This window comes from Cervus elaphus, chromosome 33 (genome assembly GCF_910594005.1).
Source record: "Cervus elaphus chromosome 33, mCerEla1.1, whole genome shotgun sequence".
Lineage (NCBI taxonomy): Eukaryota > Metazoa > Chordata > Mammalia > Artiodactyla > Cervidae > Cervus > Cervus elaphus.
The window spans coordinates 62,655,379-62,671,785 of NC_057847.1; the positions used below are offsets into that span (position 1 = coordinate 62,655,379).

At 35.5% G+C, this 16,407-nt stretch overlaps 1 protein-coding gene across 1 annotated transcript in view; it reads left to right on the plus strand.

Moving 5' to 3' along the window:
* The window catches only part of DARS1 (aspartyl-tRNA synthetase 1), a 63,042-nt gene that overhangs the window by 28,500 nt on the left and 18,135 nt on the right, over window positions 1–16,407 (plus strand). The window contains exons 5-8 of the mRNA XM_043894341.1: window positions 10,751–10,853; window positions 13,348–13,428; window positions 14,406–14,465; window positions 15,571–15,682. Coding sequence (XP_043750276.1) covers window positions 10,751–10,853; window positions 13,348–13,428; window positions 14,406–14,465; window positions 15,571–15,682 — 356 coding nt within the window. The remainder of the gene's footprint in view (window positions 1–10,750; window positions 10,854–13,347; window positions 13,429–14,405; window positions 14,466–15,570; window positions 15,683–16,407) is intronic.

Genomic DNA, 16,407 nt, shown 5'->3' on the forward strand with positions numbered 1-16,407 from the left:
TGCCCTGCAAATTCCTTACTGACTCCGTGTCCCATATACTACTGTTGCCATAATCTAACACCAGGCTTAAAGAGTGTATTGTGTATTTATGGCCGAACAATTGATCTTTATTCCCCAGCTGGGCCTAGGAGACTATATTCTACTTTATAATGAAAGTAGAGGTTTATAGGTTGCTTCTGTTTTCATTGTTTCACTGAACTCTTCAGGATTTCGTTCCTCTTTATCCCTTGTTTCCGAGTATAACTATAATAAGAAAATAAAGATTTGGAAAATTCTGTGGGTTCCAATGCTGAATATATTATTGTGTATGTTAGGCACTTATCTAACTCTTTCTGATTCCATGGACTGTGGCCTGCCAGCCTCCTCTGTCCATGGGATTCTCCAGGCAAGAATACTGGAGTAGCTTGCCATGGCCTTCTCCAGAGGATCTTCCCAACCCAGGGATTGAACTTGGGTCTCCCACATTGCAGGCAGATTCTTTACCTTTTGAGCTACCAGGGAAGCCCCATTATATTATTGGCCTTCTGTTATGATTGAAAACACATATTAGCAGCAACATATAAATTTTAATGGATTCTGTTACTTATTTAAATAAAGAAAAAATCCTTATAGATTTTTTTGCTTTAGAAATTTGAGGATCAGTTAGGCATAAGGTAATTCAAATGAATATTTAGTAACATTCACTGTGGCAGACCAGCAGTTTAGTTAGTAAGCCAACTAACCATTCTGCTAGAATCTTTGGTTTGGAAAATAGCATAGCAGAAAATATGTTCATGAGAAAAAGGCCATTTCTACTCCTTATTTAATTTTCATTCTATCTTAGACTTTTATATTAAATGCTTGTGATTATCTTTAGTATGAAGGGAGTGCCTAAGGACTGTTTATTTATTCTCAAGGTGTTTCCATCTTGAATACTGCAAAGATACTGGACATTTAAAACATGTGAACTCCTACACAAAAAAGTGGGAGAAAAATGGTATTTATATGTTAATTCCATGAGGCCCTACATTTAACTGTATTCCCTCTGGCCATATACCAGGTGGAAAAAAGCAAGGACTGCACTATTAAAAATATCAAATCAGATTGTTCCAGCTGGGGTTTCCTAATCATTTAAAAGGCAAACTATGAGGTCACTTTTAATATCTTAAGTAGATAACTATCTTAGCATTTACTTAAGATATTAAATCTTAGGTGCTTATTTTAGTCTTACTGACTAGATTGTGCCACTAGCAGTTTCTAGCTTTTTAGTATTTTCCTTAAGAGCAACATTAACAATATGGGGTCAGTTGTTTTCTCCATATTATCTTTCCTGGGAATATCCAATTCATCAATATACTAATCCGAAAAGTTGATTCATTAATTGGATTTAAGTGTCACAGGACTCTTCAACACATTATTTTAATCACTTTGTTGGGAGGATCAATTTTCTCATGGTTGAATGCATATAGAAATGAAACAACTAAATGAGTTACATAGGAAGGTTGGCACATATCATTCCCTAGAGGTCTTTAAGAACGGGTTCTTAATTGTGTATCTGAAATGGTTTGAGATCTTTAAATGAAATTTATCTGGAAGCAGGAAGATGGGATACCCATCTAGGCCAGTGTTTCTGGATCCTCATCTTATGTTGACATTAATGTCCTAATATTTAGTAGCTGGTGTTAGAACTGAGGCAAGAAGTCATCCCTTTTTTTCTTTTTAAAACTACTGTTTATTTAGTGTCATTTAAAAATAATGAAAGAGTAATCTGTGTTAGTTATGATTGAGTCTTGTAGAGACAAGTTTTTTTAAAGGCAGCCCTGTAGGCCTTTTTGTATTGACTGCTTTTAACAACTGGAGTAAATGTAAACACAGGTTTTGAAGTTTAAAATTAAAATCATAGTGACTCAGTGCAGAAGCCTACAGTTCATTTAAAGAACAGATGTTAAAGTTAAAAATTATATTTTGCTATTTGTGTTTCTGTAACCTACCAACAGCCTAGAGATGTTTGGATTCTGAAAAAAAAAAAAAAGTCTTTTTCAGGCTGTAATATTTGTAAAAATGTGTATGTTTTATTTTCTTTTTCTTCGTATTAGTCATTGTGGTTAGGTTATTTATTGGTAGCTGGTGAGTCACAAGTCTGTTTCTCATTCTCTAGTGAGTCACCTAGCTACTTACAGGTTTGATTATTTTCTTTCCTTTCTAGATCTTTCACCTGAAAATAACTGTTTTCCTTAGTTAATAAGCTAAATCTTCAGCTTGCACATTAATTTTTAGAACTATAAATAGCAAAATAGTACTCAGAAGAAGGTTCATTGATTTAGAAAACTTAACCTCTGCTCTGGTCCAGGCACTCTGCTGGGCTTAGTTATTTAGTGACTCTGTATATCACATAAGGAACTTAATTTGAGGAGAGGACAAAAAATAAACAACTTCGTGAAGAGACATGTTGCAGGTCCTGTGATGGAAGTATTTCTATACATCATCTAAGTTGAGGCCCAGACACTAGTCGGCATTTGGGTACCTCTTGAACATCATGGGGATTAGTTGATGAACATAGGCTGGGTTGTTACACTGTTCTGAATTGCATCCCTTTGAACAACCCTACTTAGTTTATGCCTCTTTGTTGGAATGAGGTACTTATCTATTGGATCAGAAACAGAATTTCTATATCTGTTCCTGTCCAGTTCAAAATTTGTATTGAAAACTTTGATAAATAAGTGCTTTAAAAGTAGGTCAAAAATCTGGTGTCACTAGTTCCCAGTTTATGGGATTGATTCTTCTACGTTTATTTAAGTAATAACTTAATGTTGTTTTATACAAAGATTCTGATGAATATATGTTGAGGCTGGCAACAGCAGGACCTCAGGATACATCAGCATTGCCAGAAAAGGCAGCATGACTCTTGGGCATTTTGAAAACTATTTGTGAAGGGCCTGTTATTTCCACTTTCTTTCACACAAGCTATAAAGGAATCTGGCAGCTCATGAGCTTCTAAGAATGAGATTGAATTATTTCAAAGTGAGCTGATGATGCATTCTGGAGTATTTAAATTTGGAGGCTCATTTGTGAGTCTGTAACAGAACTGTTCAGTGCAGTAAGTAATCTGTACCTGATCTTACTAGCTGCGTGATCTTGGGCTAATTACTTGACCTTTCAGTTTTTTCAACTATAAAATGGTAGTGTACCTACCTTGTGGGCCTTTGTGAGGTTTAAGCAGGATGATATATGTGTAAAGTACTTCCCATGGGAACTAGATCATAAGTGGAAATTGCTAAAGTGACATGGAAATAATACTATGTTAGGTATTTATATATATTAAGATCAATTTCATTTAAGCTGTAGAAATAAAACTGCTTCTTCAAACTTAACAAATACAGAGAAAATGAACAAAACTACTAAAGATGCATTACATATTTTTTGTAAATGAGAAAAAATGTAGAGAAGTGTAGAGAGCAGTGATTAGAGGAAGAGGGAGTTGAGTATATGATAGAGAACCTAAAATTTTAAATTTACACATTATTGAACATTGCAGTTTTTAACAGTAAGTATATTCTTTTATAATAAAAAATAATAAGGTTTTGAAGTAATGTTTAAAAAATAACTTAAAACTGTAAGAGCAAACCCTGCCATTTCCCCATCCCTTGCTGGTGAGAGGCATTATGAATTGGGGGTGATTCTTTTTTTGTTCTCCAAAAGGACTTGCCAGAATCAGCACCTCACACTGGGACCCAGCAACAAAAAATGGGTGAAGTACTTCTTTACCAGCTCTATTTCTCCACTATTTATATGCAAGATCAGGATCTCTCTGATTCAGCTACATGCTATTAAATACATTTTCACCTGCAAATCATCTACCTGCTCCAACAGCCTTTTCTCATTTGTGATTCTTGTGTCCTATCCCAGTGACTTCCAAAGTGTGATTTGCTCAAAATTACCCACTAAAGGAAAGAAAATAATCCTTTCCTTCCTTTCTTTTTTATCTAAGCATGATAGGAAAAATTTAAGTTTTTCTAATAATTAATTTATAGATAAACACTAGACCTATCACTTGGATTGCATCTCATAAGGTCACACACATGTCACCTCTAGCATGTGAGGTCTCTAAAGGAAGACCGCAGGATTCCAGGAACACAGAGGAGCAAAGAATGGTACCCCAACTCTCTAATTCACTTTCAACATATTAGTTTACTGTGTCTGGTTAAATGGTTTGGGGATTATATTTATTTATATTTATTAAGATAATAAACTGACCATCACACAGTAGACAAGTGGCTTAAAATGATTTCTTCCAAGAGACTCTGTTCAGTTCAGTTCAGTCGCTCATTTGTGTCCGACTCTTTGCGACCTCATGGACTGCAGCACGCCAGGCCTCCCTGTCCGTCACCAACTCCCAGAGCTTACTCAAACTCATGTTCATTGAGTCGGTGATGCCATCCAACCATCTCATCCTCTGTCGTCCCCTGCTCCTCCTGCCCTCAATCTTTCCCAGCGTCAGGATCTTTTCCAATGAGTCATTTCTTTGCATCAGTTGGCCAAAGTATTGGAGTTTCAGCTTCAGCATCAGTCCTTCCAATGAATATTCAGGGCTGATTTCCTTTAGAATTGACTGGTTGGATCTCCTTGCAGTCCAAGGGACTCTCAAGAATCTTCTCCAACACCACAGTTCAAAAGAATCAATTTTTCAGCACTCAGCTTTCTTTATCATCCAACTCTCACATCCATACATGACTGCTGGACTCTGTAGATTGACGATAAAACTTAAAAGCACAAAGTGTTAATGCTGACACACTTACTGATGGTGTGAAATATTTGTATCAGCCGCATGATGAAGCGTTTTTTGGGGGGTTTTTTTTGTTTGTTTTTTTAAATGATAATCCAATCATATCTTACAAGATTTCCATACTCCCCTAGCTAGATAGAAATTATCAGGAAACTATGTGAAATATGGGTTTGCTATTACTAATTATTTGCTATTGCTAATTATGCATCTCACCCTAAATTTTTATTTGCCTAAAGGTAATAACTTACATTTAGTATTACATGTATATAGTTTTTAAAATAAGTAAAGTATCTACATATTAGGGGACATACTTACCACTTTTTTACTGATAGAGTAAATCAAATTATCAGAAGGGTTTGGAGAGAGCTACTCAACCCTGTAGTAGTTATATTAACTACCTATAGCTATGTGCATTAAGCTTATAATGAGGTTAACATCTAGCTGTTAACCCTATAGTTTATATATTTAAATATTCTCTCCTTTTTGAAACATGTTACGTCCTTGCACCTCTAATGGCATTCAGTTTTGTTTTTTTTTTAAGTCTCTTCTCTACCCTCCAGAGTTCTATTATGATCGTTAGCATTTCTGAAGGATAGTAAACAAGAGGGATAAGTGAGACTTGCCCAAAAAAAAACTGATTGGTGTGACACAACCAAGAAATAATTCCAGATAAGTTGTTTTAAGATCGTTTTAGGCTGTGCTGATTTTGAAATGTGTTTATAACCCCTCCCTCCTTCCCCTGAGCAGTCAATTTGAAGAGGCCAGTATTCAGTTGAATGGATAAATTCTGCTGTACACAATCCTAATGCTTCATAGTCAAATTTTGTGTATCTGCTTTTTTAAAAATCTCTTTACAGTGCATAATACCCACTGTAGGTTTGCAAAGTGTATGTAATGATACACAATATTAAAGAATAAGGCATCACTCAGTAGTGCATTATTTTAGACTATGAAGCGTACTTCTTCCTTCAAGTACTAAAACTATTTCAACAACCTTAACAGAATCATTGAAGCCTATTTTATACATTCTTCATTTTTAACTTTTTCTTAATGACACAGGGCCATTATTGTGAACTTCAGTTACTATGCAAGGTTATAATGTATTGTTTGGTGCTTTCATGTCTTTGTTTTTTAATATATTTTCTTCAGGAGTCAGTTGTTACTTAACACAACAGTTGTGCCTACTTCTAATTGTTCCAACAGACTTTGTTTTAGTTTGTTGCTTCTTATGTCATGTGGTTTTAGTTGCTAAGTCAAGTCCGACTCTTGCAACCCCATGGACTGTAACCCACCAGGCTCCTCTGTCCATGGGATTTCCCAGGCAAGAATAATGGAGTGGGTAGCTGCCATTCCCTTCTCCAGGGGATCATCCCAACCCAGGAATCAAACCCAGGTCTCCTGCACTGCAGGCAAATTCTTTACCAACAGAGTGAAGCCCCAGTATCATATAATGGAGACTTGACAACTTATAATCACAATTGATAGAACTGTGGATAATGAGGGTATTCCTGTGGCTGATGGGGAGGCCCTAAATAGCAAACTGTCTGACAGTCATGTTGGAAAGATGGGATTTTATTCCTTCAGATAACTGAGTACTATTTGTTTTTTCCCACAAGCTGTGTTGTATAATTGTTTGAGTTACCCATGCTTTATATCATTTATTTAAAAAAAAAAAAAAAAACTTGAAAAAACCCACAAAACTTGATGTACTTGTTTTAGTCACTCAGTCGTGTCCTACTCTTTGCGACCCCATGGACTGTAGCCGACCAGGCTCTCTCCATGGAATTCTTTAGGCAAGAATGCTGGAGTGAATTGCCATTCCCTTCTCCAGGGAAACTTCCCAAACAAGGGATGCAACCCAGGTTTCCTGCATTGCAGGCGGATTCTTTACCATCTCAGCCACCCATAGTCCACCTAAAATATTTTTATAAAACACTTTATATGAAGAATGGCGATTTTTACAATTTTTTTTTTCTAAAGACAGTTTAAATTAGAAGTTCAGGTCCTGGATAAAAGGAGTTAGAAGTAAACTAATTAAATTGAATGATTGACAGTTCCTAATGCATGACATAAAGTCTGTTCTGCCTATTAAGGTATTTCTAATATCAAGGCTCTACTAATTTTATTTGTAGAGTGAGTCCCTATATTCCAGGGCAGAAGGGTAGTTGGAAAATGAAAGAAGTATAAAAAAAATGCTGTGATAGTGTGTTTTGGGAGGTGTTGGTAATAATAAAAAATAGCTGACTTAGCTCTTAAAAAAATATATTTAATTTACTTCATCTATTTCTTCTATAATAAAGTAGTTCCCAGGAGCTCCTCTGCTTCCATGCCTGCCATATCCTTTATAAAAACCAAGAGCTTTTAGTTGCCTGTTAGATATAGCGCTCTTTCAGAGTACAAGACACAATGACATATTAGTTTCAAAATGTAAAGCAAACTTTAATAGGATCTCTTTATGGCAGCAGTCAAGCTGTAGTTTATTTACAACATACTATTAAGCCATCATAACACACAGTGTCAGATGAAATCATGTCACATTGACTTTTTCTACAAAGTGGAATATTGCAATTAATTTATTCAAGTATTGCAGTCCCTCTTGTATTGACTCTATACATACAAATACACATCAGTTCAGTTCAGTTCAATCACTCAGTTGTGTCCAACTCTTTGTTACCCCATGGACTGCAGCATGCCAGGCCTCCCTGTCCATCACCAACTCCCAGAGTTTACTCAAACTCATGTCCATTGAGTCAGCGATGCCATCCAACCATTTCCTCCTCTGTCGTCCCCTTCTCCTCCTGCCCCCAATCCCTCCCAGCATCACGGTCTTTTCAGATGAGTCAGCTCTTCACATCAGGAGGCCAAAGTATTGGAGTTTCAGCTTCAACATCAGTCCTTCCAATGAACATTCAGGACTGATTTCCTTTAGGATGGACTGGTTGGATCTCCTTGCAGTCCAAGGGACTCTCAAGAATCTTCTCCAACACCACAGTTCAAAAGCATCAATTCTTCAGCACTCAGCTTTCTTTATCATCCAACTCTCACATCCATACATGACTACTGGAAAAACCATAGCCTTGACTAGACGGACCTTTGTTGGCAAAGTAATGTCTCTGTTTTTTAATATGCTGCTTAGGTTGGTCATAACTTTTCTTCCAAGGAGTAAGCGTCTTTTTATTTCATGGCTACAGTCACCATCTGCAGTGATTTTAGAGCCCAAAAAAATAAACTCTGCCACTATTTCCACTGTTTCTCCATCTATTTGCCATGAAGTGATGGGACCAGATGCCATGATCTTGGTTTTCTGAATGTTGAGCTTTAAGCCAACTTTTTCACTCTCCTCTTTCACTTTCATCAAGAGGCTCTTAAGTTCTTTGCTTTCTGCCATAAGGGTGGTGTCATCTGCATATCTGAGGTTATTGATATTTCTCCCAGCAATCTTGATTCCAGCTTGTGCTTCATCCAGCCACCATGTACGTTGCATATAAGTTAGATAAGCAGGGTGACAATATACAACCTTGAAGTACTCCTTTTCCTATTTGGAACCAGTCTGTTGGTCCGTGTCCAGTTCTAACTGTTGCTTCCTGACCTGCATGCAGATTTCTCAAGAGGCAGGTCAAGTGGTCTGGTATTCCCATCTCTTTCAGAATTTTCCAGTTTATTGTGATCCACACAGTCAAAGGCTTTGGCATAGTCAATAAAGCAGAAATAGATGTTTTCCTGGAACTCTTGCTTTTTCAATGATCCAGCGGATGTTGGCAATTTGATGTGTGGTTTCTCAGCCTTTTCTAAAACCAACTTGAACATCTGAAAGTTCACAGTTCACGTATTGCTGAAGCCTGGCTTAGAGAATTTTGAGCATTACTTTGCTAGCATGTGAGATGAGTGCAATGTGCGTGAGTTTGAGCATTCTTTGGCGTTACCTTTCTTAGGGATTGGAATGAAAACTGACCTTTTTCAGTCCTGTGGCCACTGCCAAGTTTTCCAAATTTGCTGGCATATTGAATGCAGCATTTTCACAGCATCATCTTTTAGGATTTGAAATAGCTCAACTGGAATTCCATCACCTCCACTAGCTTTGTTCGTAGTGATGCTTCCTAAGGCCCACTTAACTTCACATTCCAGGATGTCTGGCTCTCGGTGAGTGATCACACCATCGTGATTATCTGGATCGTAAAGATCTTTTTTGTACAGTTCTTCTGTGTATTCTACCTCTTCTTAATATCTTCTGCTTCTGTTAGGTCCATACCATTTCTGTCCTTTATTGAGCCCATCTTTGCATGAAATGTTCCCTTGGAATCTCTAATTTTCTTGAAGAGATCTCTAGTCCTTCCCATTCTAAGGCCTCATATAAGCTTTTACTAGTTTTAACTAGCAAGTTCTAGCCTACCCTTTTTCACAAATTTGACTTTTCTTTTAGTTTTGTTTTAATGTTTATTCTTCCGAATTCATTCATGTGCATGAGTAAATAGGGACAGATAGATATAGATAAAGCCATAGAGATATTAGAACGGAATTATTTTATCATGATCTAAGTCTGCTCTTCTAGCACATAACTACTAGAAATAAAGGCAAATATCGGGATTGGAAGGGCAAAAAAAGTGTCTTACTTCACAACGCTTAACCTGTTATATGATCCTTTTCCAACCCAAATGTTTGTTGAAATGGTTTGTAATATAAGTTGTTAGATTTCTAGGATCTTATCAGATAACTCCATAACTAATAAGGACCCAGTTCTTTATCCAAATGAATAGACTTTTTCTTATTATGGTTAAATCTTTTTATTGTTGTTTTGCTTTGTTTAGATTCTGGTCATCCATCTTGCAGAATTTTGTGTAGGGATACTTGAGCCATAAGACCGTAATGCAGAAGTTAACTGGAGCTTATGATAGCAGATAAACGGGGAGTCCAGGACAGATTTTCCTAATCCATTTTTGCCCTTTCTATTATGCCGGCTGCCCCAGGAAATCTATTATCTGTCAGTTGTCACTTTGGCATTTTTCTTCTTTCCTTCTCTTTTCAACTCACTTATGTAGCTTCAGTTACCACCCGAGAGTTTTAACTAATAGTTTTACATGGGAATTTGCATTTGGCCAGTTGAACTGCCATCATGCTGACATCACTCGCCAAGATCTGGAAGTTAAAATTTTATCCTTTTCCACAAATGTACAGTGACATGTTCTGTCAGTACAAGAATATACAAGGGAGGAGAGCCGATACATTTTGTATGGGAGCCACCATTTTAGATTCCACTTTTTTTCCCTTGGTTATATACAAGAGACCAAAAAATAATCAGTTATCTCCGATTTTTAAGTGTCTGGTATTCAAAATTCAAGTTTGTTATAGAATTAAATTGCTCAGGAGATACAGTTTTTTTACTCATAGTTTATATTTAGCTAGCTTCAGGTAGGCATTCTTAAATGAAAGTACACAATTCAATAGGGTATCTGCCACAAATCCAGTGACAGTGTGTACTCAAACTTTAGGCAATGAAGATTCCATTGTGGTACTCTAATGTCCTCTTATTGCCTTGAAATCTTTTCAGTTGACCTTCTTCTATTATGTAATGTATTTCTACATTAATGTACTTCTGTTACATACCAGTAATTGCATTTATTGAAGCCAATGTTTCTCTTTATGGGAAATGCTGATCTTAGTAAATTTCAACTGTGGGTAGGGAGATATTCTTTAATAAATAACTGAAAGACTTTTTCACAGTTCAGTGCTGGTCCTGTTGTCTGTTATGTCTAGAGTATTTTATAAATGGTAACTAAATTATGGGGCCTGGAAAATCATCTCTTCAAGAAGTTTCACAACGTGTGCTGCATGGTAGCTTATTATAAGTGGGTTAAAGCGACTGGCTTTATCTCAAGTGGCTTACTATGTTAAAGAAGAATTTAATGTATTCAGCTTTACTGGTAAAACACCAAACAAGTTCTGACACCTCTGACAAGATGATTAAAGTTGGGAATGTTTTTCTTTTGACAGCATCAACAAAGAGAGCATCGTCGATGTGGAAGGCATTGTGAGAAAAGTGAATCAGAAAATTGGAAGCTGTACACAACAAGATGTAGAGTTACATGTTCAAAAGGTAATTTTTTTCAAAATATAAAATTGTGTCCAGAAATAGATTTGAATGGTTCTTACAACTATTCACATCAACTCTGTAATTAGAGTTGATATAAAATATTGAGATTTATAAATTGATTATTGACTCAACTAGTTTTTGTCATAGAACAAACCACCTCAATACTTAGCGACTTAAAACAACAACAAACATTTTTTATTTGTTCATAATTCTGTGCAGTAAGGGAATTGGGGTCAGCATCTGGGATGCGTGATCTGTACAATGTGATGTATCAACTGGGCTCACTGACATTCCTGGGACATCTGTCCCTGTGACTTTCCTCATCCTGCGAGCTAGCCCGGGCTTGTTGACATGGTACATCTCCCATACCACGCAGGGAAAGTATGAAACACATCTGAAAAACTTTATTCACTGTCATGAATCTATTTTGCTCTCAGCTTCTTTGAATGAAGGTTGATTCATTATACTAACTCTTATTAATCATTGTATTGCCTTGTAATCATTGTATTTCTGGTATTTTACAGTATAGAAAAGTCAAAAGAGATAATACTGGATCGGGCTTAGATTCCAGCAATAACTTTTTCACATAAGATTTATCCCACATTTATTTTCTTAGACATACAAACTAACAATGTTATAAGTGAATTCACATATATTTAGTATTTTTGAAATAACCCTGCAATCTTGAACCTACAACCTACAGTCTCAGATCCAGACCTAGTTTGTATCCACAATATTCTTCATTGAATTTCTCTTATGGACTAGTCCTTTCCCACTCTAACCCGTGTGTGTGTGTGTGTGTGTGTGTACATGTCAGGTAGGTGGGCAAAAACAGATGAATGCAGAAGGACAGATTGATCCATACACGCTAATTTGGTAGTAGAGGTTGTATTTAATTGAAATTAATTGTCATGAAACTCTTTAAGACTTAGAAAATCTTGTATTTTTTACTGACCTAACTTGCCAAATTACTTTGTTCTCTTTTTGTACGTCTTATTTCAAACTAACCACACCAGGAAGTCTATAACCTAGTAAAGGCAAACTGATCTAAAGGTATGCTGACCAAGGGGGAAAAAAAAAAAAACCATATCTTCCAAGTAGCATCTTTTTCAATACTTGAATAAATAAAATATTAGTGACTAGAGCAAGTAAATGTATTTCTAAAATATTTTAATTACCTAGGATCCAGTTAAACCTTAATAAATGTTAAATATAAAGCCTAAAGTGCTTGCAGACAAATTTTGCCTTAAGAAAAATAATTATAAAGTATCTCACAAAGCATAAAACACTGTATACTAAATAGAATTTTATAATAAGCAATGACTCTCTTATCATTTATTTATCCAGCCCGCAGTTACTGAGTAGTACCAATCACTATGTGAAGTTTGGGGGATGAAAGTGGTCACAACCTAATGAAGGAGATTTTTCTACTAGTTAGAAAAATGAAAGAGGTAGCTGTCCAGATCTCCAGCTTTACATTGGAGATCAAGTTTCTGTTAACTAACCAAAGGGAAGCACAAAAACTTGGGTATAGAGGATGGCGACAAAGAGTTCTATTTTACTATGAGTAGGACTGGAGTATCCTTCTGATACTTTTTCTTGAAGTGTCTGAGCTGAATGCTAAATGTTTTTTACCAACTGGAAGAATATAATTTCCTTTCTGTAATTAACTAAGTAAAGTCTGTTTTCCTCTTGTGCTTTAGCAGAGTTTCCAGGAATAGTTAGGGGAAACTAATAGGGTAACATGCACTTAAGTGGCTAAAAAACCCATCTCCTTCTTTATGACCTAACTGCTTTTTAGCACTAAAATGTGCATTTAGTTTGAATAAATATTGAGGGATTTTAACACCATAAAGAAACACCTTCTCCAGCAGCTCCCAACCAGGAGAGCAGCAGGAAGCAAGATATACTTGATACACTTGATGAAAGAAGGCAGTGAAGGTATATTTAGAAAATGAATGAGGAAAGGAAGGAGCAGTGCAGCAAAGTTGAGCTAACTTTGATCCTGGTGGTAGAAATGGCCAGATACTGTTAACAGTCACGATAACTTATTTGTTAATGGCACCTTCAAACAATCAAAGTGTTTTCTTATTCTTTATTCCATTTGATTCTTAACACCAGCCTCATTTTACAGAAGAATATTGAAGCTCTAGGTAAGGTGATTTGCCTGTGACAAGTTTCCTTTGACAAAAAGAGACCTTAAGCCAGACCCCTCAACTATGATACTGGTGGGCACCTTAGAGTTTACAAAGTCTTCATACATATGTTATTTCATTTGACTATTCCAGCAACACAGGGATGTAGACAGGAAATAACTATTAACCCCATCTTATAGATGTAGAAACATGTGCCATCTTGTTTGATTTTAGCAAGTAGTTTCAGTTAAAGATGTATGCAAACAATGTTTCTCATGTTAAGTCAACTGTAGATTTTTTTTAAGCAAAAGATAACAGGTTTTGTGTGCTTCTTGATATTTTTGGTAATCTCTCACTTTCAGATTTATGTGATCAGTTCAGCTGAACCCCGCCTGCCCCTGCAGCTGGACGATGCTGTTCGGCCTGAAGTAGAAGGAGAAGAGGTGAAAACTATATTTTTGAAATAATGTGCTTCCTCTGTATATTTAGTTTACACAACATTGATAACTTGATGTCCTACTTTTGTAAGAAAGGTACCTATGAGTTGATTTGAGCTTCATTTTCATTGAAAGCTACTCTTACATTAAAAGTTCTCAAACTTTTTGCTCTCAGGATTCCTTTACATTTTTAAAAATAATTGACCCCACAAGCTTTTATTTTTATAGGTATGTCTACCACCATTTACAGTATTAGATACAGTATTAAAAGTTAAGACAAAATTTTTAATATTTATGACTTTATTAAAAATAATAATATAATTAGATTATATGTCTGTGTATTCCTATATAAATAATAAAAACAGCAATACATATGAAATGTATTTTTTAATGTCAAAAGTAACATTTTGTTACATGTCTATATTCTTGGTAATATCTGGCTCGATACACAACAATTAGATTTTCATATCTGCCTCAGCATTCATTCTGTTGTCTGCACACATCATAAAGCCTTTGGGAAACTTCTAAATATAGTCAGGAAAAAAATGGGTGTTTAAAGATATTATTGTGAAATGTAGGTTTGACTTCACAGACTCTCTGAAAGTGTCTCACTGGTCCCCAAAACATGCTTTGTCAGCTTTTATTTGTTCCTTCCATTTTCAACTAGCAGGTAAACTCCAGGGATCAGTGATTGTGACAGTTGTTAATTATTCTGATATCCCAGTAATGAGTCAAAGGTTTGGTTGTGGGAGGTGGATAAAAAGCATTTAGCTTAATTCATTCTCATTTCTTTTCTTCCAAGCGCTCTTTCTCTTAATAATTTCTCTCTGGCCCCGCTTACTTCTAGGATCTTTGATTTGGGGGTATAATGTGAACACACATGAATATATACCTCTTCTCATTTAAAAATCAACATGACTTCTACAAATGTTTGTGTCCTTAAAAAAAGTTAATAAAATCTGTTTTTTTAATCCTTTTTTTAGGAAGGAAGAGCTACTGTTAACCAGGATACGAGATTAGACAACAGAGTCATTGATCTTAGGGTATGCCTCGTTTGTTTATTTAGTGACAGATTGTGCTGAAATCAAGGTGGGCAAGAGTACCATACCTGACTCAGGTTTATAGAACTAATTGACATTTGCCTATATGTAATATGATAATACAAAAAGTAATTTACCTGACTCACCCTTCCCCTAAAAAGAATTGCAGGCAACAAGGACAGTCAAGTAATAGTTCACAGGATACTGACTTGCTTCATTTTAAAATGACAAAGGAGCGTGAAGCTAATAAATGGGCTTACTCCCAGGTAGTACCTGTTTCAGACATGATAGTCAGCAAGAAAAAACATAATTAGTTGTCACTACATAATTGTGAAAGAAGTTCTGTGCACACTTTAGAATGATCAGGTAGAGATTAGCAGTTAATGCCTCAATCCTTTGAATTTGGTCTGAGCACAGAGTTCATAATAAAGAAGTAGTTGGCTCTGATGGTGTATATAGTAATCCCATACATAGGTCTTCTGTTTCCCTTTCTGGTTTGGTTGCAAGTGAAAGAGTTCAGTGGTTTCATCATCGTAAAACCAATGTCATCTCTCTTTCTTAATGTTTTGACCACATCTTCCTCCTTTACTTAAATAATCTACCTAAAGTTTAAATGCTTTGTCACCTTAAGAGTTCTTTCTAACTTGTCTGCCCTTATTATATACTCATTTTTCCCCTGATTATTTGCTTTTTGCCCGCTTTTTACCTTTTCCATTTTCATTTACAGCACATAGAAAAGGTTAGCAGTAATCAAAAGTTCTCTTAATACTGCCTAGAAACCTCAGGTTTTTCATAATTTTGGCCACAATAGTTAGACATCCTACTGTATTAGCTATTTGTTCACACAGGTTATTGGTTGTGCCTCTAACATTTGGCCTGAAAAGTATTTTTCTTTGGTTGGAAATAAAAGAGCAAAATTGTAATTCTCCTTCTAGAATATGAAAAATTCCAAAATAGATCCCTATACTGATTGTCAGCTCCTAACTTTTCTCTCGTATAATGAATTATTTTCTGTATGAACTTCCCAGGCATGTGGCCTGATTAGAAAGTACTCTGTCTCAGTTAATGTGTCAAATTGATTTAATTAGATTTTATTGTTGTCTTATAGACATCAACTAGTCAGGCAATCTTCCGTCTCCAGTCTGGCATCTGCCATCTTTTCCGAGAAACTTTAACTAACAAAGGTTTTGTGGAGATACAAACTCCTAAAATTATCTCAGGTATGCTTTATTTCCCTTATTTTTTTAAAATAAATTGGTTTCCCCAAAGTTGGCTTCAAATTAGATTTTTTATGGGGGATTTTGTTTCATTTGTTTTGTTTTTTAATTTAAGAGTCCCAAGTGTTCCTTAAGGTTTATTGCTATGAGACTGTTTTGAAGACTATGCTATATAGCAGCAATCAGATATCACTAACACTAGTAATACTAAATTCCCTATTTCAGGAGTCATTACATGATAATGATTATAAAATAAGGCAGTAACACATAAAGCAAGATTTTTTTGTTAATATAAGGTACATCAGAAACTACTTTCATGATGTAGATTTCTTTCTAATTGGTATTACAATTTTGTTTTTTATAAACTGCAATGTCAAGTTACTAGATACTACAGATGGGAAAACCTCATTAATTCTTAATGAGAAACTTAACATTTTTAATCATTTAACTTTTTTAGTTACTTAAATAACAATAAAATGTTATGAATGGATTTTAATTATATCTTTTTTCCCATTTAAAAAAATTTTTTATAACTCCAGAGTAGCTTTAATAGATTTAAAATTGATGTAGAAAGAGAGCATACATAGCAAAAGAAGTAAAATGGAGGTGTAGCCAAAGAAGTAAGTCTGTCCTAAATGTAAACTGTTTAGAATCAGATATATGACATATTATGATTATAGTTTCTCTGCAATTCTTGATTTTCTAGTTGTTTCTTTTAGTGAAATACT